The 23813-nt window shown below is 37.6% G+C and overlaps 3 protein-coding genes and 1 long non-coding RNA gene across 4 annotated transcripts; 3 read left to right on the top strand and 1 right to left on the bottom strand.

The window, feature by feature from the left end:
* Positions 1-7703: 7703 nt before the first annotated feature.
* On the top strand, positions 7704-8912 carry LOC148911866 (uncharacterized). The gene has a single exon (XM_089029098.1). The coding sequence runs from the start codon at positions 7881-7883 to the stop codon at positions 8892-8894; it is 1014 nt and encodes a 337-aa protein (XP_088885224.1). The 5' UTR covers positions 7704-7880; the 3' UTR covers positions 8895-8912.
* A 1518-nt stretch (positions 8913-10430) lies between these two features.
* LOC148911865 (uncharacterized) lies at positions 10431-16582 on the bottom strand. Its single transcript, XR_016119587.1, has 2 exons — positions 16024-16582; positions 10431-12108 (listed from the first exon to the last, which is right to left on the bottom strand). It is a non-coding gene; the product is annotated as an uncharacterized LOC148911865 (long non-coding RNA).
* On the top strand, positions 12052-13272 carry LOC116290151 (uncharacterized). The gene is made up of 3 exons (XM_089029086.1): positions 12052-12128; positions 12468-12665; positions 12766-13272. Exons 1-3 carry the CDS (start codon positions 12052-12054, stop codon positions 12863-12865), a joined length of 375 nt encoding a protein of 124 aa, XP_088885212.1. The 3' UTR covers positions 12866-13272.
* LOC116290137 (uncharacterized) lies at positions 16353-19845 on the top strand. Its single transcript, XM_031697132.2, has 4 exons — positions 16353-16443; positions 17534-17956; positions 19059-19130; positions 19470-19845. Exons 1-4 carry the CDS (start codon positions 16386-16388, stop codon positions 19637-19639), a joined length of 723 nt encoding a protein of 240 aa, XP_031552992.2. The 5' UTR covers positions 16353-16385; the 3' UTR covers positions 19640-19845.
* Positions 19846-23813: the final 3968 nt, after the last annotated feature.

The raw sequence follows: 23813 nt of genomic DNA, 5'->3' as shown, positions 1-23813 counted from the left end.
TTTTCGAAGAGAAAGGAAAGAGAAAAACGTGAGAAAAGGGACAGAGGAACAGATTTAGATATGCGATACTGAAATATAAGTAGTATTTAATTTATAATTTTGCTTATGTCGTGAAGTCGGGGAGACTATGGTTAGAGTTTCCACGGGATCTTTATTGACGCTCACAAGTCCTAGTAGTTACTAGACTTTTTCACGACTAACGAATCTCTATCTCTCTATCTGAAACTAACCTCTATTTATAAAAGAAATTAGCATAATTGTAGAATTAATTACAAAAACTGGTTTGAGTCTGGTTTCCAGTGAAAGTACTGAGTTGCAGGAATAAATTAGAATATTGGCCTTATTGACCTAAGAACCTTAATCTTAAAAAGAGTCTTTAGAAAAGGATTAACTGAATAAAGCGTCGATGACGGTCGCTTGTGTTTCTAAGTCAAAACATACTATTTTAAGTAAACCAAAGTTTATACCAAAAGTAAGGGAATAATTCTTAACTAAAAATTTATGAGTAAACAACTATAATGAAGGACGCCAAAAATATACGTGTCCTTAGGAAGTCTTTTCTGCGCAAGTCTTACTAAACTGGTTTTGTGAACAGCTGAAAGTCAAAAGGTCCAAGTCCAGATTATTGAGTAAATAAGAAGAACCTTTCATTATCCGGTGAATAGAATTCATTACTGACCTTTGTTAGGAAGGTGTTTTACAAGGTCAACAAACCTAAATCTTTTGTTCCAATAGTTACTCCGTCCTTAAGGCTAAATTGTTACCATAGAAACCTAAGTGAAATCTTAGATTTCTTGTACCGTACAAATCAGATGTTTTTCTGGCCTTCTTACACTTAACAGAAAACGTGAATAGAAAAGTACTAATAAGACAAAAAATAAGAAAATAAACATTTTTAAAAAATTGCCACTAAAACGACAAATTGCAAAATAATTATAAATCGCTAGGTTTTAGTTAATAAGGTAATATGAGCTTTTGGATTTTTTTCTTCATTTCAGCAGTACATGTGCTCTAATATGTAGGTAGTATCACCTTTAGGCTGGGTGACCAGCCTTGTTCAGTCCGATTAACACTGAGTTATAAAGAAAATCAAAAACAATCTTAGTCAAATCTGCCGCCCGCAATATAACTGTATATGTGTAGATCTTGAATTTTCTGTTTTCTTTTCGTCAAAAGAAATTTAAAAAAAAAAGTCATTCGAGATATAAAGGACGCTTTATGTGCTTACCAGGCACATGGCCTAGGTGGTTTGCGTCACGGGTCAACTCGTCGGTCAAGCTTTGTCAGGACTGAAAGTTTCGTCAAACTATGGGATTTTTTTGGTGCAATAGGCTAAAAAAATTCTGGTATTAACTTTAAAAGACAACATTAAAATACGCTCTGAAACTTGCATCGAAAGTTTCTCTTTTAAGAAGATAACTACGTTTGTAGTTAGTGACTTTAACTTCGGTACTTGGACCGTGAAAATCATAGTTTTGCTTTAGCTTTTAGTCACTATACTATCTATATTACGATCGTTTAAGCTTAATTAAAGGGGACTGTAGCTTGAGGACACTCGAATCGTGAACAGTTTTTACAGGTTATCATTTCCTGAATACACTGCCTATCTAAAAACAGAAGGTATATCAAAAGAATTCTCAAATTTTCAAAAGCATCTTCAAATCAAACAGTCTTTGGCGAACTCGTGGATACTTGTTGCACTTTTGGAGATTGGGCTCCCTGACATTCGAAGGATTCAAAGTATTTCGCTCGAATTCATACTTTTTTAAAATACTCAACTTAGCTGGTAAAATCAGTAATAGTTCTGTTATTTTATTTTATTTTCCTTTTAACACCTAGTTTTTTGTTATTTTGTTGAGTTTGGAAGCGAAATCTGTGATGAATTAATTGTCTGAACTTCAATCTCGAAAAACGGCTTCGACTTCGATGGAGTCAACTGAGTCAATAATTGGAAGAAGATCTATTTGCAAACGCTTTCTCTGTTTTCAATTTAAAAGGCGGGCTGTGTGTTTTATTCCAGGAATCATTCGACCTACGAGCCGTTTATGATACAACCGGGGCGATCAACAAAATGCGTTGCGTTATGGTTTACCATAAACCACGAAACGAAACGAAACGAAACAATAAAATGCGAAACGAGGATTTCTCATTTTACAGATCTTTAAAATGCGAAACCGTCATTTCGCATTTTACAGATGTGTAAAATGCGAAACGACAGACTGTAACCCGAGGCTTTGCGATCTCATGTTTAACTGTAAGCTTACTCACGAAATTAGATGAAAACTGTGTAGCTCCATGTCTTAGAAAATTAGAGATTACTTTGAATCTCAGTGGGAAGAACAGTGTAAACTTTCCATATACCAAAAGCCACAAATGATAAACTATATTGAAATACTTCAACCGCTCCTGTTGTTGTGGCGCCATTTTGAATGCACAGGGACCCCAATCGAATCATAATATATGACAGCACAAAGGAAGCCCACAAAGAGAAAAGCGAGAAAAGGATTCAATTTATTTCTAGTTTTTTTTCTCAGAAAAGCATCCTTTGGCTTCCTTTGTGCTGTCATATATTATGATTAGATTGGGGACACTGTGCATTCTAAATGGCGCCACAACAAAGTCAAAGGCCCTTTGGCGAACTCGTGGATACTTGTTGCACTTTTCGAATATTTAGATTGGTCTTCCTGTGCCCTCATGCTTGTTGACATTCTCAAAGGATTCCAAATACTTCGCTCGATTTAATATTTTGAATACTCAATTTATCTAGTAAGATGAGTAATCGTCCTTTTTATTTTCCTTTTAACACCTAGTTCTTCGCTATTTTGTTGAGTTTGAAAGTATGGCGCGTTTTCGGGTTCAAAATTAGATATGTGTAGCTTGTGCCAATTACTTTTGAATTCATATCTTTTTACCGCTTATTACTTACAAAAACATGTTTGTTTCACTCAAATTACCTTTGAAAACATGTAACCTAGAAGACAACTGACTTTTGAAACTGTTCTTGTGTAAATTATTTTTGAATTCATATCTTTCACCACCATGTATTACTTTCAGAAACACGGATTACTTTTGAAACACGTCTTTCGGCATCGCTACTTTGAAAACACTGCCCTTTGCAGCATTATTTATCAAGACCTTCCTTTCACTAATGACTTTAACAAAACGAATCCGGTTTGTGCCCATTTAATACTATCGAAGCTAACACCTCGCTTACGTCTAATACGACGATCCTTTTCAATTAATTCTTCACATTCCAACATAGCGACTTCCGCTTTGGCTTTCATTCATTACTTGCGAACAGTGATCGCATTACTTGCAAACACAAATTACTTTTGAAACATTTTTGAGCCAGGCGTTCCTGGTCAACTCTGATCCGCATACTACTTTGACAATGTGATGGCGAAATTTATTGTCAATAAGAGGACAGACACATAAAAATCTGATGTCAATATGTTAAACTGTCTTGTAATCTAAAACGGGAGCAACATACACACGAAGAAAGGCCTTTTTTCCCACATTTACACGATTTGAAATACTAGTTTGGCCACCATTTTGAAACAAAAGCCACGTGATCAAATACTCCAAAAAAAATCTTGGAGTATTTTAGGTCACGTGACCAGCCTTTACCAGGGTCTTCTCAACTTCGTTCCCAGGGCCCTCTCGGCCCGACTCCAAAACAAAATGGCGGTCGTCGGGGAGAAGAAATAAACTTTGTTCACACCAAGTTTGTGGAGCCGGCGTACTACATAAGTTTACTACAAGAAAAAAATAAAAGAATACTTACTTCATTGCACTTTAGGTGAATGAAAAATAGTTTAAAATGTTTTTTTCTGTCCTTTTTCATCCTGATACAATATATCTTATTTCTATTTTTTTCTATACGACGTTTTTCAAGATAGATCTGACAACTCTACGATGAAAAAGCTTTACAAAAAGTTTCGCGAAGCCAAAAATAGGCGACGCTTCTCGATTGCTTTTAAAAAACAACCGGAAGTAAAATGCAAGACTCACGGGGTGTGGGGTTGGGAAGCATGTGGTAACGAACCAAAAACACTTGGGGAGGGAGGGATAGGACTTGTTTTGGATCCCTTTTCTCGTGTTCAGGCCCGCTCGGATGCAAGCATAACTGACGGCACATAAGTTTTCGCTAAAAAAGCCCAAAAAACCCTCCTTATAAAGAATTTATTATCAAAAATCCTTTAAATTATTGAAGATTAGATGTAAGTACGACGTTCTGTATATTCTGTATATTCTGTATACTTTTTTGTTTTCGAAGTCAAAATATCTGGATAAATTCGTGGCTTTCTCTCGTCAAAGTTTTAATTTTCCACAGGAAGCCCGTGAAGTTGCCTACCTTGTTAGTATATTGTATAGTAGAAAAACAAAATTGTTACCAAGGGGGGTAGGTGAGATGACAAAAAATCGATAGCGCGCGCGCATAAAAAGACAAAGACAAGACACCATTTAGTATTTCATGAGCATGAATGAAATTCAGGCAAGTTAAAACCGAGTCGTAGCAGCCAGCGGCTACCCACCCCAATAATATGCGGTGGGGGTGGGGGGTGGGGCGCGTTTTTGCTAAGGACTTAGTGGCAGCTTTGCCAGCAGTCTTGGTAGCTTTGGCTGTGAGCGTGCAGCAAAAAATTTTTATTTATCATCACTTTTTGCCTGTTTTGGGGTGTTTACACCGTCATACAACATGAATAACGAGGCTGCATCATCGGGAGAGTCTACTAGCTCTTCGCCGAGTGTGGTGACGGTCTCCCAGGTACCTGTAGAGCTTTCTTCACAGATTGTTGAAGCCATCCAGCGAGCAGTCGACCGTTCAATGGCCAGCAGAGCAACGAGTCAGGCGAATAATAATGTTGGGTTGCCGCCCTCTTCCCTTGCCCAAAGGACCAGCCAATTATTGCAGACAGGAGCGGGGATTCTACTAAATCAGCCCGGAACTCTTGGAGGTAGGTCCTCAATGGTTGCCCCGTCTTTTTTGAACACTTTCTCTTTTCCTGCCGCCTCGAGTACATCAACTTTAACTTCAACTACCAGTAGTCTCGGTGCAACGAGTTCAGTCCCCGCTTCCACGGGTTCCCAGAGCCCACTGCCTGTTATTTTGCACCAACCGTTTGTTGTGGGTCCGGGATATTCCCCAATACCTTCAAAACTGGTGGCTCAGATCGTCACAGGGAGGTTTATTGACTTGAACGACCTCGGACCAGCTAATTTGGTCCCTAGCTCGGATTCTGACGAGCCCCAGCTCATGCTAGATGGTAGGCTAGTACTCACTAGCTAGCCTAAAAAGCCAAAGCGTCGGTTTGACGACATTGTTAGTTGGTCAGAAGCTTTTTCTGTCTACACACTCGTGGTCACAGCCTTTAACCCGCTTCGCTGGAGGGATTTGCTTCAGTACAAGTTGTTGATCCTTCGCACCTACCGTTTGTTCAATGGACGAGCTTGGATGGGCTACGATCAGGCTTTCCGCGAATATGCAGGCGCGTTACAACTAACTGATTGGTCTCAGCTAAACGTGCAACTTTATAATTTTCACACGGCTGGCTCTACTGCAAGGCCCTCATCTACAACGGTATGCTTGTCGTGGAACCGTAGTCGCTGCACCTCCCCTTATTCTCCCTGTCGGTACGCTCACTGTTGTGCTAAGTGCTCGGGCTCGCACCGGGAGCCACAGTGCCCTGAGTCGCAATCCTCGTCGCTTAAGCTGAGGGAACGTTCCGCGTCGCCTGTGCTGTCTCGTGCGAGAGAGCGTAGACGTTGACTCTACTGTTGTGCCGTCGAAGTGGGAGCGAAGCTGCCTCCCCTTCGTATATTGTCGTTACCGTTTTCCGCGAGTCTCACCACTCGCTGTCGTTATATCGTTCCCGCTGTTGCTGCTTTCCGTTCTTAGCTCGATTGGAGGTTACCCCCGGCGTCGTCTGTCCCACTTCAAGACAGAGTTAACCCGTTATACCTACGGTTTTCGCAGCGTAACGAAACACGTAACGAAAAACAGTTTGACGCTGCAATTAACTGCTGCCATACCACCCCTCGTTTGTTTATTTGGGTTGGTACTGTTGGGCTGGCCGATTAAAGTTCTCCTATTATTATTTAGCTATATATTGATTTATCTATTTACCAGTAGTTAGCCAGGTTAGACCCCTTCAATAAGCTGATATCAATGTCGAGGGTTCTGGTATTACAGTTGACTGTGTTGTGTGCTGCGTCCATTGAATTGAGCCGCCTCCCCAACCCCCCCTTCCCCCCTCGTGGTCCGTTTGTTATAGCTGTTCGAGTATTGCCCCGCTTCCAGCTTACCCCTAATTACTTTCGTTCCAGCCGCCTTCGCGCTCCCTCCAGTTTCCAGTGTCACCCCGCTCAGGGTTGAAAGGTTCGCTATGGAATTAAGACACCACCCTGACCAAGACCGAGTTTCTTATATTCTAAACGGTATTCAGGAGGGGTTTCGCCTAGGCTTCAGCAATGTGCCACAGCTGCGATCTGCAAGGCGAAATAAAAAATCAGCCGAGGAACACCCAGTCGTAATCGACGAGTACTTGGCCAACGAAGTGGCATTAGGCAGGGTGTCGGGCCCTTTTTCCCACTCCCCCCTACCAGATTTGCACATCAGTAGTTTCGGGGTCATCCCCAAGAGCGGGCAGCCAGGTAAATGGCGTTTGATCGTGGACTTATCGTCAACCGAGGACGCCAGCGTTAACGATGGCATTAATGCGGACCAATTCTCATTGCAATATATCAAAGTGGACGACATTATCAGAATGGTTAGTAGATTGGGCGTGGGCGCGATGATGGCTAAGTTTGACGTGCAGTCGGCTTACCGTAACGTTGCGGTTCACCCATCGGACCGTTATCTTCTCGGCATGAAGTGGCGCGGCATGTTTTACGTCGATTTAGCTCTCCCGTTTGGGCTACGCTCTGCCCCTTGTATTTTTTGATTCAATTGCGGCGGTGGTGGAATGGATCTTGACCAACAACTATCAGGTGTCAGATTTGCTTCATTACCTGGATGACTTCATTACCGCGGGTCCTCCAGGTTCCGGGGTTTGCGGCCGCAATCTCGGCACGGCTATCAGTGTCTGCGCAAGTCTTGGAATCCCTCTTTACCCTGAAAAATGTGAAGGCCCGGCGACGACCCTAGTTGTCCTGGGCATCGAACTGGACTCCATTAGGCAAATTGCGCGTCTCCCAGAACATAAATTGGGCAAAGTGCGTGCATTAGTTAACTCTTGGACAAACCGCCAATGGTGTCGTAAGACCGAACTGGAATCTCTTATTGGCCTCCTCCACCATGCAGCTAAGGTGGTTTGGCCAGGGAGAACGTTTATCAGGCGCATGATAAATCTGCTTTGCTGCTTCAGGAATGCTAACCACCCGATTCGTTTAAACGCCGAGTTTCATCTGGATCTCCAGTGGTGGCGTCAGTTCCTGGAAACGTGGAACGGTGTTGGCTTTTGGCTGCATCCTGGTATGACGACACCGGCGCAAATCGAAGTTACGTCCGTCGACGCTGGCTCACTGGGATACGGCGCCTTTTTCAAGGAAGAGTGGTTCAATGGCATTTGGTTTGCCACCCAGAAGCCCCTCTCAATTGCATACAAAGAGCTTTTCCCCATTGCTGTTGCGGCACACGTTTGGGGAAGACAATGGCGGCTGCTTCATGTCAGGTTCAGGTCTGACAATGAGTCGGTGGTGTCTATCCTTAATTCGAGAACGTCTAAAGTCCCGTGCATAATGCATCTACTTCGTAGTCTTCTGCTAGCAGCAGCGCAGTTCAGCTTTACCTTCTCTGCGGTTCATGTCCCCGGTGTACAGAACCCAATTGCTGACGCACTTTCCCGCTTCCGTTGGCAGGACTTTTGGCAGTTAGCCCCATGGGCCAGGCCCGTGCCCACTCAGATCCCGGGTCACGTGTTGGAGGACCTCACATCTCAGCTCTAGAAGCCCGTTGCCGAGAGCTGATGAAAGAGGGATTAGCTCCGAGCACCCGAAGATCCTACGCAAGCGCCCAGAACAGATTTACAGCCTTTTGCTTGCAGTTTGAAAAAGCCCACGCGGACGGCTCTGTCTGTCCAGCAGATGAATGGACTTTGTGCCTGTTCGCGTCATTCTTGTCTCAGTCCTTAAACCATGCGTCGATTAAGGCCTACCTTTCGGCAGTCCGTGCGCTTCACGTAGAGCAAGGCTTTCCTGACCCCTTGCTTGACCGGCCAAGACTACAGAGAGTGATAAAAGGCATTAAACGCGTCCAGGGGACCAAATCCACGGATCGTTTACCCATCACTGATGACATTATGTGGTCGATTCATGGACATTTGGACATGTCCCAGGTGGATCACTTAATGTTTTGGGCAGCCTGTTGCCTAGCTTACTTTGGTTTCATGCATTCTGCGGAGTTTACTGTACCTAAATTAAGCAGTTATTCTTCAGCTATTCACTTGAGCGTGCAAGATATAGCAGTAGACTCTATAGACGCGCCGTCGTGTCTTTGTGTGCATATTAAAGCGTCTAAGACTGACCCATTCCGAAAGGGTTGTCGAGTTTACGTGGGTAGGGCCACCCCTCCTTTGTGCGCAGTCCATTCTCTATTAGCGTATCTGAAGATCAGAGGAGATTCCCCAGGGCCATTGTTTTTGTTGCAATCTGGTCAACCGTTGACACGCCCTCTTCTTACCAACTGGCTTAGAAAACTCTTGTTGTTGGCGAATATTCCAGGGAACTATTCCAGCCATAGCTTTAGAATAGGCGCGGCTACGGTAGCAGCCCGAAACGGAGTTCCCGATCACCTGATACAGTCGATGGGCCGGTGGTCCAGCAACGCCTACCAGCGATATATCAGATCCCCAGTGGAGGTATTGGCTTCAGCCTCGGCACGTTTATCGAAATAAAGTACTGTCTTTGTCGTCGGATAGTGCCTTTCTTATTCTACTGCGAGTTGCTGAGGCTCTCTGCTTGCATGGGTTAGGTGCTTGTGGTAGTTGGGGGTCGTAGGTACCATGGTCCCCGGGCCATTGTTCCTCTCCCAAGCACCTTGGACTATAGTTGGTGAGCTGTGGCCCGGTCGCCATGGTTACCTCCGTGGTAGGGCGTAGTCTGATTGATGCGCACAGCTCGCACCATGGTACCTAACCCCAAACTTATCTAGACGATGAGTTTTAACTTCATTTATTAGAGTGGCTAGCCTGTGGTTGTGCTCGTGTAAATGGTACCAAAATTTGCCGTATACGTCAAGTCGCGCGCGGCAAATCGTGCCGTGTAAATAGGCCTTAAAACTGCGATCCTAACTGCGATCCTAACTGCGATCCTAACTGCGATCCTAACTGTAAAAATAGCTAAGCTCGATGTTTGCTGGTATTAAAGTACTTTGTTTTCTTCTTCAACGAATATTTTTTTTACATTTTCAAGCACAGACGTACTTTATTTATTGAAAACAGAGAAAAATATTTACAAACACTCGTAAACACTAAAGTGAAAATGTATTTTTAATTGTGAATTTATTTGGTCTTCTTGATATATTGCCAGTTATGAGAAAGACGGAAATCAAACAACATACAATAACAAAAAAAAAAGTTTTTAAAAACTGTTAACAAACTTGAATTCCAAAGTAAATGAAAACAAAACACCAAATTATAGGTATCAAAGCTGTGTAGACAGAGTTGTAAATTTCAAAGCCCTTCAAGCTATAAGTGCCAACAACTCATTCAAGCTTTTTCTGTCATTTTAAACTTTACACTTTTTTAATTCTTCTTCTTTTTTCAGTTATGGCGAACACGCCTAGGAAATATCGAGGTAAAAAAAGCCCTTTGGCATTAAGAGGTTCTCCAGGAAAACCAATATTAAGCAAAGCAAAGAGAGTACTATTCAATGGAAATTTATCGGTGAGATGCAGGTCGTTTTGAATAATCACGATAAAAACATCCGAGTGACATTCATTTTCGGACCATTTTCAAACAAATATCGTTTAAGTATGTCTTCTACCGATAACCCAAATAGTATGTTATACTTTACACAAATCGATTTTACTTTATTTATTTAGCTAGAAACGGTGCAATTTTAATAAATACTAGAATTATGTATTCAGTAGTAAAAATTATGCTGTTCGCTTTAATTTACAGACACAAGAAAATCAAAATGCCGAGCAAAATTTAGGCCCCAATCCACCTTATGGTGCGATAAAGAATTGAGGGCTTTGGTGCATTATGTCGCTCTGTATTATCAACCAGATATACAAAAAGAGGAAAAGCCTTGGCCCGCAATGAAAGACAGAACGTTCTGGGGAAAATGCGCAATTAGTATTGCCGAGTCAACTAGTCTTCCCAAAAGATCAGGTACCGTATGAAAATATATATATGAAACTCATCAATCTGAAATGAAAAAGATGCCTATATTTAAATGTATTTAAATAATTAAAAGCAAATCAGAACGAAGGTGAATAATAAAATTTTAATGACAAATAATAAATTCAATAATTATCATCAACAGCAAATGCATGCAGATCAACGAAAGTAATAAAGAAATTAAGTAAGCAATATGGAACAGTTGATGCTGCTAAAGATGCTATTGGCATCACATATTTCAGTGATGCAGGAGCCTTGTTGACCCCAAATCCCAAGAAGCAAGATGGAGTTGGTACACTTCCCAATTCTTTCCCTAATGTTATGGAAAACATTATTTGTCAATTTGAGAAACTATCAAATTCACAGTGTTTGCAACTAATTTCTCAAATGTTTGTTTACTCCTGATTTTCTCAAACTTTGTGTAAATGCAATGAATAACTTATACCAATCTGGCAATGTCAACACTATTTATCATCTTACTAAGTCTTGCTAAGTGCTTTGGAGAGATCACAGGCTTACCATCCGAAGTATCTGTGGTTTCGGATGTGTGGGCTCCCTGTGGTCTCTTATGGCGTTCGCCTGTTATGTGGTCTTATGATGAAGAGAGTGAAAATGGAAAGAAAGATGCAGAAGATAAATCAATCCTACAGAAACCTAAAACCAAAATCTTCATGGAAGCCTGTAGTTTCAATGACGATGAGGATGACAAGAGTGAAAATGGAATGAAAGACCCAGAAGATAAAACTATCCTACAAAAACCTAAAACTGACATCATCATGGAAGCCACTTTCAACATGTTTGGAACAGGATGTTTTCCAAAGGTATCTGACAATTGCAATAATTCCAATTCTACAGTACAACCCACAAAGCTGTGTCCACACTTTGGTCTGATTTGTCACCAAAAGAGGTTTCCCAGGTATTTGATGTAATATATAGTCTTTCTTGTTTCATATTATTCATAATTGTTTTATTCACTTAGTTTTTCTCATGTTTTTTATTGTATGTATGAAATAAGATAGATACGTCATATTTTTTAGATATCTTATTTCCACTTCTGAATTTTTCCCATGGCTTGTAAACTCAACGAGGCTTTGCAAAATTCATTTTAATAAAAGTTGTTAATATCTTTTTTTGTCATTATTACTATTACTAATCACTATATATAGGTACAAGAAAATGACTTTTCAGTTTTGGATGTAGCAAAACAATTTGACATATGTCCAGTTCCTCCCAAGAAAACACCAAAAAAGAAAAACCCTATGACAGTAAGTTACATAGAATATTAGCCTATAAGAGTATTTTAGAGTGATAGTGTAATAGTAGTGAAATGACAACAATTGAACACAATGGAATTAGGGTCTGCTGATTCGTATTAGGCTGGTATGTATTTCATTGGTTAATTAAAAAAACACTCTCTAATATATATACTGATCTAATATTTAAAATCAAATCAAATAGTTAATTACAAGAAAAGAGTTCAATCAAGACTAAAAGCAAATGTTTCTTTAAAGAAACAACAAAGACAAATATTAATTAAAGTTTGTTAGTTGTAGCTGTTTGGTGAATCAACACAGTATAGAATTCACATCATAATCTCTTTTCAGCTTTGCAAATGTCTTTTGTCATTTTGCCATTTTTCCATCTCTTTCAAATTAATGACAAGTGTATACAATAACATCCATTAATATAATTACAGGCAATATGGTAAATGTTGCTGCTCCAAGTGCCAGAAGTGTTCGCCGTCATATTGAACACAGTGGAATACCTAACGGAACAGAAATACAGGTTATTTCATGTATAATTCATATAGAAAATTCATGTATTACTTATATATTATAAAAGTTAGAGTTGTTCAAAATAATATTTTTGTGAGTCAAGCAACAATGCAAATACAGCACTAACTGGTCAACATAAACAAAGTGTGCCAGATTGTGAAAGACTATTCTCACCTGCGATGGCCAGGTTAATAATAATATAATACTGTTCCTATTTTAACTTTTGTGTTTTTTAATATTTTCTTATGCAGGAGCCTTGTTGCCACTTACCAATATTGTTTATCAGCTGGCGTTATCATTTAAATTTATTACACCATACCAATAAAATAAAAATACTTTAAATTTACAGGTACATGAAAAGACATGGTCACAGAGATGAAGAACAATTTGTATCCATTGTGAGCAATTGGCATAAAGCCACTGATGGTCATGGCCTTACAGAGCTTCAAAGACAAAATTACAACATGACAATGCTGCACTACATTTTACAGGACTGGGTTCCTTGGTATTGGTATCATTGTGACTATTCAACAATTGATGTAAATAGGTAATATCAAATATTGTGTTAAAATCCTCAGTTTTAACATATTTGTCACATTCTATTAAACAAATAATAACAATTGATACCTATTATATTGTTATTAAAGGCCACTGAAAGGGATCAGAGGATTTACAAGAGAAATAATTGTAGCTCTTGTTGCTAACATTGAAAGCCAGGGGAAGCGGAGAAAGGATTGCATAAAGTAAAGATCTCCCTCCAGAACATCCAAGAGCATCAACAACAGATGATGTGGAAGGTTTTATTGCAACCCTCCATCAAATGGTTGGAAGGGTTTTTGATCATAAAACCTTTCTCCAAAATTATGGAAAGATTACCAAGGAATTCACGAAGAGAGTAGACCCTGTTCTACCATTTCATTATTGGACAGGAGCCAACAATCGCTTTACCTGTGGCAAACTGAAATCCTTTAAAACTCCATCTGAGTCCGGAGAGGAAAGATTGGACAAAGTCAAAATATCAAGAAGATCAGATCCTGGAGTTTTTGTGTGTGGAAGGGCAAGGCTGCCTCAGAAGGGAAAGGTGACAGTTAGAGCAGAATTCCATTCGGCCGCTGAAAGACTTCCCCCTCCCCCACTTCATCAAGGATAATGTATTTCAGGTACTTAAACAATTATTTTTCTTTCTTTTTTGATAAAACATTTCATTGATTACAAAATGAAAATATATTGTATCAATGAACAATACAAATATAAATAATAGATAAGTACTGCTATGCACATAAATCTACTATGTTCAACCATTATTATAGATCTAAACATACAGTAAGAAACTATACACTACACTTGTAGGGTCTCTGTAAGGATTTAGTCAATCGAAGTCTTAAGTGAATAGAGCAATCAAAGGAATGACATGTGCACACTGACAACTTTGATTTAATTATAATTGATTTGCAACAAGTGTAGTAATTAGCGTACACCTCAACTTGCTCTAATCACATAAGGTTCCCATTGACCAATTCTCGTAATCAATAATTTTAAACAGTAACCAGCTCTTAACCAAGCTACTCTAAAATTTATATTTCCTACTTCGACTTTCACTATCTTATTTTCCCTTAGTAATGGGTGAATAGATCTTGTTAGTTTTGTTGAACTGGGGAGAGCGTAATGGCAGAATAGGTCACACGAATTTTACCGGTCCACAAAATTTTGAAAATTTTTGCACGAAAATGGCCAATCTTATTACTCAGAATACAGGGAAAAGACGTGAAAGATCTTCAAAATTCATCAACAGAAGAAAACATATCTCCAGATCAGAAAGAGATTAAATGTTTACTCGACAAAGGTATAGCAGAGGAAGACGAAGTTTTGACTGCTCTCAATATGGTGGAGCTGATTTGCACAGAGAAACTTGATATGATTATCGAAAAGCTCAGCAAGCTGGATTCTATCCAGGAATCTATAACTAAGATGGAAAAAACAATCTCAAATATCGAAGAGAGAACCACAAAACTGGAAGATTTCACAAAAGAAACTTGGAAAACCATCAAAACCATTAAAGAAACGGCAAAGAACAACACCAAGAGCATCAATAAGAAGATGACTGAGCTAGAGTCCTCATCAACACAATTGTCAAAAGGCCTGATCAATGTACAATCGAGAACAACCAGTGTTGAACAGTCGATAAAGAAACTACAAGAGAAAACCGTTGATCTGGAAAAAGGAATGAATTATTTAGGGGATCAAGATGATTCGGAACTACGGAACGATAAGTAAACAAGTATAACGTTAATTTAATTCAAATAATCGAAAGGAAAAAAAAAAACCTATAGAAATCCAACCACATTCGGTGTCCTAGTGCTCTTGCTCAGCTATTACAATTAACTTTAAAGCCTTTAATACAGACCTCAGAGGTTCGTCTTTTTGGAAATTCAATAATTCAATAATTGACAACAAAGATTTTGGTACCCAGATCAATTCCTATTTAAGTAACATGCACCAAGGAGAATCTTGAAAAGGAAAATATAACAGACCCACAATTAAGATGGGAACTTATAAAATACGAGATACACAAATTTTCAATGACTTTTTCAAAACAAATAGCTAAACGTCGCAAATCGGATTACGTTCAAATCGAGGAGAAAATTAAAGAAATAGAAAAACAAAATGGATGGGAAAATGATGAAGAATTGATTAAAGAGCATAAAATTTTAAAAGAAAAATTAGAAGAAAAGTGTAATTACATTACAGAAGGTATAATTATTTGATCAAAAGCAAAATGGTACAAGGCAGGTGAAAAGAATACAAAATATTTTCTAACTTTAGAAAAACGTAATAAGTCCAAAACTCATATTAAAAAAATAATAGATAAAGAAAATAATAAAGAAATTACAAATTCTGAAAAGATCATGAAAACAATTAAAGATTACTATAGTACTTTATTTCTTTCTAAGTTGAACAAAACAGGAAGCCAATGTCGCGAATTTTATCGAAATACACAATCCCAACTTTATCGGATGAGGATAGAGATTCGTGTGAAAAATAAATCACAATAGAAGAATGTTACAATGCTTTAAAGCAAATGGGACCTTCTAAAACACCAGGCAATGACGGTCTCACAAAAGAGTTATATATGTTTTTATGGGACGAAATTAAAGAAGACATAATAATGTGTTTTAACCAAAAGTTTAAAGTTGGCTCTCTGTCTACTACGCAGAAACAAATAATTATAACATTACTTGAAAAACCAGGGAAAGATAATAGATTTATGGATGCATGGCATCCAATTAGTCTTATAAATGTGGATACGAAAATTTGCAGTAAAGTTTTAAGTAATCGTTTGATAAACACATTGAACTACAAATCAATTTTGCTGGTAACTCGGAGAGCCTTGCTCTATCCCTCTCTTTAATGAGTCCTTTGCAAACCTGACCGTCCGACATAAAATCCACTTTCAGAAAGCGAATTTCTAACACTGGAAGTTGAGGAACTTGCCATATGTTACGTGTCGATCTTCTATTGAAAGTATCTCGATTTCTTTATTATTTCCCTAAAAATGCACGAATTAATACGTGCACGGTATCAAAAAACCACAGGGGATCGCCCCAAAATAACTTAAGAGGAAATTTCATTAGGTATTCTTATCTCAAATCTGGACTAAAGACTTTTAATATCTTAAGTGAAAACAACGAAAGAAGTAACCGTACTTATTTTGGTAAAAAAAAAGGTTGTGATCGAAACGATCATGTAGTCAGAATAACATGTCTTTAAACAATACTAAGAAGTACGATTTTGTTACCAAATTTCTACAGGACATACTTTTTAGTATAAACTTAATTTCTAATAAACTTTAATAACAAAAAAACATATCAATAAATAGCATAAAATCAAGTGAATTTTGCACTGACCTTGTTTTTTTGTCCGCCATCTTTGTCTTTCCCTGTCTTTCCCTGTCTCGAAAACAAGGCTCCTGATTGGTCAATTTCTGTGTCCAGTCCCCGCTGGTTGACAGATAGACTTTATTATTATTTTTTTTAAAGACTACCTAAAAAAATACTCGATCGCGAGACGAAAGAAAACCATATTTAGCTTTTGCGTCACGATACTCCGAGGCCGTTCGTGATCGTGATTGGACATTCTTACATGATACGTCACACTCTTGGTGTACGACATTTTAATATTAAAATATAGTAGCATGTTATGAATTTTATCGCTGCACGTGAACGTTTTAGTACTTGAACCTATAAAGCAACGACTGTCTAAAGCAACTATGTTACACTCCGTCAGCAAATACGTAGGCTTTCTACTTCTACCTTTGATTTTTGCAGGTACCTCGTATTTTTTAAAATATTTATTTCTTTTCTGGGGATTTTTTTTTGTTTTGAATTGAAATATTATGCTTATGGGGAACTCGGAACATTTTTGCTCCAATGTACTTCTTTTTTTTTTGTTTTGTTTTGATTTTTCACGGCCTAGCTGGCACCCAGGGTATACTTCTTTGGAAAATCTTCTCGAATCATATCTTCCCTTGAATTTTTCTGATAATAGATAAACATATTTCCTTAAAAAAAGGTTCAAAAAAGAAATCAAAACTTCAAAGTAAACCTTGGATTACATTATGACTTATATGACATTACCCTAAATTATACAAAAAATTGGTCGACTGCTTACGATCACGTTTTTCTGAGTTTAGGGCAATCCTTCTCTGAGCTTTCAAACACAAAATGCATCGTAAATCTTTTTTCGGTGAAGATGAAAGTTAAGTTTGGTAAAGCGAGACAAATTTTGGTAAGATAAAAAAATTGCGTTCGCACGAGTATTAGGAAGCCGGTTGATGCACAGGTAGCCCAAGCTTGGTTTCTGTGGTGTCATGTTATAAGAAAATGTATGGGGATTCATCAAAAATTTCAATAAAATCATTGAAACGTGAAATAAAGCCTCGAAATTTTACCTGATCATTGAGAAATAGCACTTCTTTCGCTCTGTGTGGTTATTTTTTGAATTTAGCCCGTTTTAAGGATTTTTTTTACTGGTGGGGGTTTCGATTGCAATCAATGTTTACTAACATTTTTATTGTTTTTGGTCTGCAGAAAGCGTAGCCTATTCGCCAGACAAAAACGACCAAATCGTTAACCCTATGCCAGACTAAAATGATACCCTATCCCAGACAAATTGTCAAAAAATGATATCCTACCCCAGACCCAAAAGCCGAAAAGCCATACCCTATAGGGTGGCACATACCCGTATAGCAAATATAGGGGAGAGGGGAGTACCCCCCCCCCCCCCCCCCCGGGCAGGTCATGTGGCCATGGTTATTTTGTCCAAAGATTCTTTTATGCTGGGCTGTATTTTTGTTGCTGTCATTGTCTTTTTTTTAAAATAGGAAAAATGACGTTTTTTTTACCATTTGTTTTTCAGTATGTGTAGCAGCAGGCACGGAAGTGTGTGGTCTAGTACAGGAGGCTAGTAAAAAAGTTTGTGTAGACTCAGGAGGAGTGGCTTCACTAAAGTGGGGTGTGACTCAGCCAGTTGACATGCTGCGTATGTGTGTGCAGTTAAAAGATCGAGAAAACTATGAAAATGGAGTGTGTCCACCGGGCTTCCAACCTTTTTTTGCACTTTCTGATACAGTATTGAAGCTTCTGGGGAAAGATGAACTTAAACCTGCCCTTGACCAATTCGCTTTTGTTGGAAATCTTTCCAATGGAAAGTTATGGTTCCACATCAATGTGACTGGTGCATTTGCTGGTAAATGGACTTTCTTGGCCCTAGTGAAGTTTCAAGGTGACCCTGTGGCAAAATGTCACAGAAACCTAACAAGCTATTACCTAGCAGTCGAAGGTAATGTAAAATGTGTTAACATTTAGACAGGGAGATGTGAGGGGTTATTTAGATTTAGATTTAAAAGCTTATAATGGTAAAATCAACCATCTTCATGGTCTAGGCCAAAGAAGCTGGAACCAAAATTTTCCATAGGTAACCCATCACAAATTTATACTTTTCCCTGGTCTCCCATCAAAAATATTGGTATTAAAGTTCGACCCCCCTAGCTAGCCAAAATCCTGGATACGCCCCTGGAGCATATATGTGCAATTATAACTTAGTGAAATGGGCTAGGATCGATTGACAAAGTTCTTTTAAAACAACTTGCCAATATCACTTTCAAAACAATATTATCAAGATATGAAATCTCATATAATTTTCCTAATAAAATAAGCTAAACCTACATGACTTAATTAAATTGAGCTTAAGGTGACTGCCTACTTTTGAACATTTGATTTGAGCCCAAAATGTGTGACTGTGTGCTCAAAAACTGTTGAATAATCTTCATGATTTTATTGAAGAACCATGCATATACAATGTTTAGAACTTCAAGAGTGCAAAACCCTCAAAATTCACATGGCACTCTATACTTTTTATAAGCTTATTCGAGAAAACTTCTAAAAATCTAGGCTATATCAAAAAAATTTATGATTTAATTTATCTAAAGCATGAAAAATTTGATTTTTGTAGGGATTCTTGTTCAACTTTATAATGAGAGTTTTTGAGAGCACTAAAAGGAGAACATTTGACAAATCAATGTATTATTTCTTTGTCTTTTTGTCAAAAATATTCACATATTATTGTAGAATGATTCATCAAATGGCATTCATGTACAATCATAGAGTCTGCAAAGAACTATTATCTTATGGATTATAATTTTTTTCTGATCTCTTCAAAAGTAGCCAGTCACCTTAAAGATAGTGATCTGCTGTTTCACAAAACTATCCCATAAAACCATTTCACACAACCATTTCCCATTGTTTTCCCTCTGCAAAACCCAACACACAAGATCAGCACAGAAATTGTACAGTTTCAGTGAACTTTTGATAGAAATAAAACCCAAAATTATTATTGCAGCCTCAAAACATATATCAAAGTTTTCATACTTTTGTGCATTAAGATACGAATTTGACAACTGGGTATCTTTGTGGACCACCAACCAAAACATCTGGACATTCCCCAACCAAGAAAAGTAAGGACATATATACTGTTATTTGATTAACCATTTTAGAGTTGAGGAATGGAATAATTTATAGTTTGCAGATTTTTCATTGCCACCAGAAATACAGTAATCAGCATATATATATATGCATGATCATGTGGCATCAATTATTTTTAAATGAGGTACTTTAGTGTGTTTCTGGATCTAAACATTCTGCAAGCCCTAACAAAACCATATTTGGAGTTTGGAATGACATTGTCAGTGTTTTATGTACAATTGCAGTGAACTTTAAATAAAACCCAAACTAATAATTATCATTAGTTGTAGCCTTAAATATATATCAAACTTTTCATACTTTTGTGCATTCAGATACAACTTTGACAACTGGGTATCCTCGTGGACCAACAACCAAAATGTCTGGACATTCCCCAACCAAGAAAAGTAAGGATGATGTTATTGTTTTAACCATTTTAGAGTTGAGTAACGAAAATGTTTTAAATAGTTTTGGAATTTTTTATTGCCTTCAAATCAAGAAATAATCATGATCATATATATATCATGTGGTATTAGTTTAACCCTTTGACTCCTGGGCAGTTTTTTAGTGTATTTCTGGATCTATATGTTCTGCAAGCCCTAACAAGACCCTGGGGGCAGGGTTAGACTGAGATACCTGGATGGCACTGTTACTGAGTCTCTAAGAATCTGCGCCAAAGTGAAAATAAGAAAATTTTAGAAGACAGGGATTGAGAGCCATTAATTAATTTACAGTGAAAGCATTGCTTAAAAAGTTTCCCTTGGGAAAATTTTGTTACTTAACGTATACTTGAACAATACTTAATGTGTATTTATTTGACTTAATGTGTATCTGAACAGGTATCTAACTTGTATTTTAACAACTTTGTTAAATCCACCTTTTATTTGATATGTATCTATACAGGGATTAAAATGTATTTATACACAAAAATAGGAACTCAGTTGTTCAACCTCAAGTTAAGTAGAGTATTTTTAAGCTACTTGATCTGTACTTAACTACTGCTTTTTCAATAATTACACTTAAAGTAGTGTACTTAATGTATATTTGAACATCCCCTCTCCCTATTTGAATTAAAGTAGTACTTAAGTAGAGTATTTGATAAGTATTTGTTCCGTATTTAACAACTACTATATTATCAAATACATATCAAGTATACGAGGTTAATCCGTATTTATACACCCTATCTCCCCATTCGAATTAAAGTAGTACTTAAGTAGGGTATTTAATAGGTATTTGTGCCGCACTTAACAACTACTATATTATCAAATACATATCAAGTATATGAGGTTAATCCGTATTTATGCACCCTCCCCATGTAAATTAAAGTTGTACTCAATTAGTATTTTAAAGTACAGTTGCTACAGCCAAAAATCTCGCGCTGCAGCACAATTGCAAAATTTTGCAGTGTAAAGCATGGATAACACAGCGCTACAAATCGTTGCTTGAAAGCTGCGATAAAGACATATTATTATAGTTTAAATTTGATATGTTGTAGTACGTCTATGAACGATGCTAGCAAGCTGCACAATATCACTGCATACTGATGCGACAACTGAAACATTTACCGCAACATGTTTGTAAATATATGCCGTTAATCCTAAATAAGGTAGCATAGAAGCACAAGTTATATATCTGCAATAATGACTTAGATATTTACCTTACATTTTCCAAAATCTACTGCTTGGTCGAAGAAAGCTTGCTCGTAATGTAATATCTTCTGTCAAGGCAAGCCGGCTTTCAACTACTGTATTCTGTGGCTACGTTGGATTTCGAAACCTCCTAGTTTACATCCCGTATGTAAAAAAATATACCTTTTGAATTCTTCTTCATAAAACTTGGACTTGTTTTAAATCGAAGTCAGCAGTTCTTATAATTCTCGAAACCTATTGTCAGCAAGCCCTATAAAGTTCTCGCACAATATGCTGCTAAGAACCCGCGCATTCGGAGTTCAGTAGCTTGATTACGATAAGAAAAGATCGCTGTACCACGAATAAAACTTTTCAACGTCCATTAAAATGTCTTTGAATAACGCAAAGACAGAAAAAAGGCAGCATTTTGCCGTAGATTGGGACGGCTTCTAATCCAAACAAGATACATGCTTGGCGGACTTTCGCGCGCATTGTTGTGGCTTCTCGGATTTCATTTTATTTACTTTGATCACGAGCACAGTGCATGGCTTCGATAATTCAATAAATCTGCTTATCATGATTGGCTAAGAAATCCAATCCTCAATTTCAAAATCTAAATGCGTGCTTACCAAAGCTCGTTAGAATAGTCCGCCAATATATGCAGAACTCACAACCTAGTCAAAGCACTACTTTAAAGATTTACTTTTGCTAGAATGAAGATTGAAGATTGAGGATTGTCAGTATATACGGAAATATATTAGTACACCGTGCCTGCAAAACAGTAAGCTAAAGCCGGCCATGTTATTGTCATAATCAGAACATGAGAGACAAACCGTTTCATTCCCGAAGTAATAATATACGTTATGGCTGGTAATGGGCAGCACAAGAACAAGAAGAAAAGCCCGTGGAGAAACTCAATTTGCTTGCTTTGACGATAATAAACGACGGACAGAACTAGAGAAGAGGCCAAGATGATACATAACATGAAGAATTATATGATATGATGAAAAGTACACTACAAACAAGAGGATTCCAAGAACTGAACACTTACGATCCGATACGCGGTTTTCCGTTTTCCAACGGCTTATACTATACCTATGACAAGGCCTAGATAACTGAGCTGGAGGGACTAAATGCAGCCAAATTTATACCGCATCAATGAAGTCTACTATAAATCTTCATATTCACAATAGTAATAGAAACAAAACGTACAAAAAGAAACGCCAGGAGCATGGAATACGACACGTTTATTTGTGCCGATTTGGTTCGTATCTGATTGAGACTTTTTTAACTTAGTATTGTTATCTTCTTCAATTGATGCAATGGATTCACGAAGCCATCCCGAAGTGAATGATTCGCTATCTAAAGAATCCTTAATTGTGAATTAAGGAACAATCACTCTTCTGATAAATTTTTGAAGATGGCGCATAGCATTGTGATAGGAATCATGAAATCCAGATCGTATAGTAAGTAGATGTGACAAATATATATTAAGTAGCTATTAAGGCAATTCAAGTACAACTTTTGTTGCACATTAAGTATATATAAAGTATAGTAGTTTAAATACATATTAAGTCAAATATTCAAGTACGAATTAAATATACATTAGTTAGCTGGCAAGACAGAATTAAGTACTCGATAAATAGGGATGAAGTAGTGATTAAGCAATCCATTATACACCTAGTTTGATAATGCCATGTTAAATACAATTCAAGTATATATTAAGTATATGTGACAAATATATATCAAGTAGTTATTAAGGCCATTTTAAGTGCAATTTTTGTTGTACCTTTTATAATCATTAAGTATATATTAAGTAGGTGGTTAAATACATATTAAGTCAAAAATTAAAGTATGGATGAAATATACATTAGTTAGCTGGCAAGACAGAATTAAGTACTTGATAAATAGGGATAAAGCAGTGATTAAATGTAAAGCAAAAATACAAATTAAATACATATTAAGTAGTTCTCAATTACATGTGTTAAGTAGTGATTAATTACATGTTAAGTATAAAAAAATTTCCCAAGGGTTTATGACATAAAATCAAAATCTTAGATAATATGCATCCTTTAGTCCATTAGTCCCAGTTCTATCAATTCAAGTCTGAGTTTTAGCATACATAATTATGTTGTTGGTCTTTCTTTATAACCTCGATCAGCTGATCGAGTCACACAGGAATTTTCTAGAGATGAGTCGCTGAGTTTCAGCTTAATCTAAATCCTTAAGGGGAATTAATATTTGCTCAAGACTTTGCCCGTCAGAATTGCTTCACTCTTCATAATTTTCAATGTCTATCCATGCATATTTGTAAAATCAAAGTATCGATGCATGTACAGTAAAAAAAAATTTCATTCAATGAGACAGCTAGGGTCTATAGCTCTTCTTTGAAAAACCTGTGAAATTTCAAAAATACAGAGATTTTCACAGGATTTGCACAGGTTGACAGCATAAAATAAGCATACAATGCAAACATGGAAAGCTGTCAAAAAAACTGAAAACGTACACTGTCACTACTGGTGATGCAGCCCAGTAGTAATTTTTTCCCCTTGCTTGACAAAATGGCAAAGTTGCACAAGATCAGTGCCCATATATGGATTTGAGTGTTGTGTTCATAGATTCATGGCTCATACGCTGACTCAGCAGCTCAGGCTGTGACCCTGGGCTCTCCATATATAGAAGTAATATAATTGAGTTGTAAAAGAAGATCCCCACTTTTTGTAATTTGAATGACGTGTTCATGCATAGCTAGATCCATGACTCATACGCTGCATGGCTATAGCAGCTGAGGCTGTGACTCCGGGCTCTCCTTAGTAAGAAGTTATATAAATGAGAAGTAAAAGAAGATTCCTAAGGATCTGCATTATTTGTAATTAAGATATTTATTATTATTAGGTAATTTCACGCGTTATGATTGGTCAATTTGCGGTCCATAACTTACGGTACGGACCGAAAAATGAAATGGTTCACTGTGTGTACGTACTTATGATCTTTTAAAACATTCAAATCTTCATTTAAAAAATATTTCTGGATGAAAATTGTCGGGAAACC

The sequence above is a fragment of the Actinia tenebrosa genome, unplaced genomic scaffold, assembly GCF_029948245.1.
Source record: "Actinia tenebrosa isolate PJP-AT-01 unplaced genomic scaffold, QUT_ActTen_1.0 PGA_scaffold13__45_contigs__length_12533684, whole genome shotgun sequence".
In the NCBI taxonomy this organism is placed as follows: Eukaryota; Metazoa; Cnidaria; class Anthozoa; order Actiniaria; family Actiniidae; genus Actinia; species Actinia tenebrosa.
The sequence above is the reverse complement of the archived record's forward strand: the minus strand, read 5'-3'. Positions and strand labels throughout refer to the sequence as shown.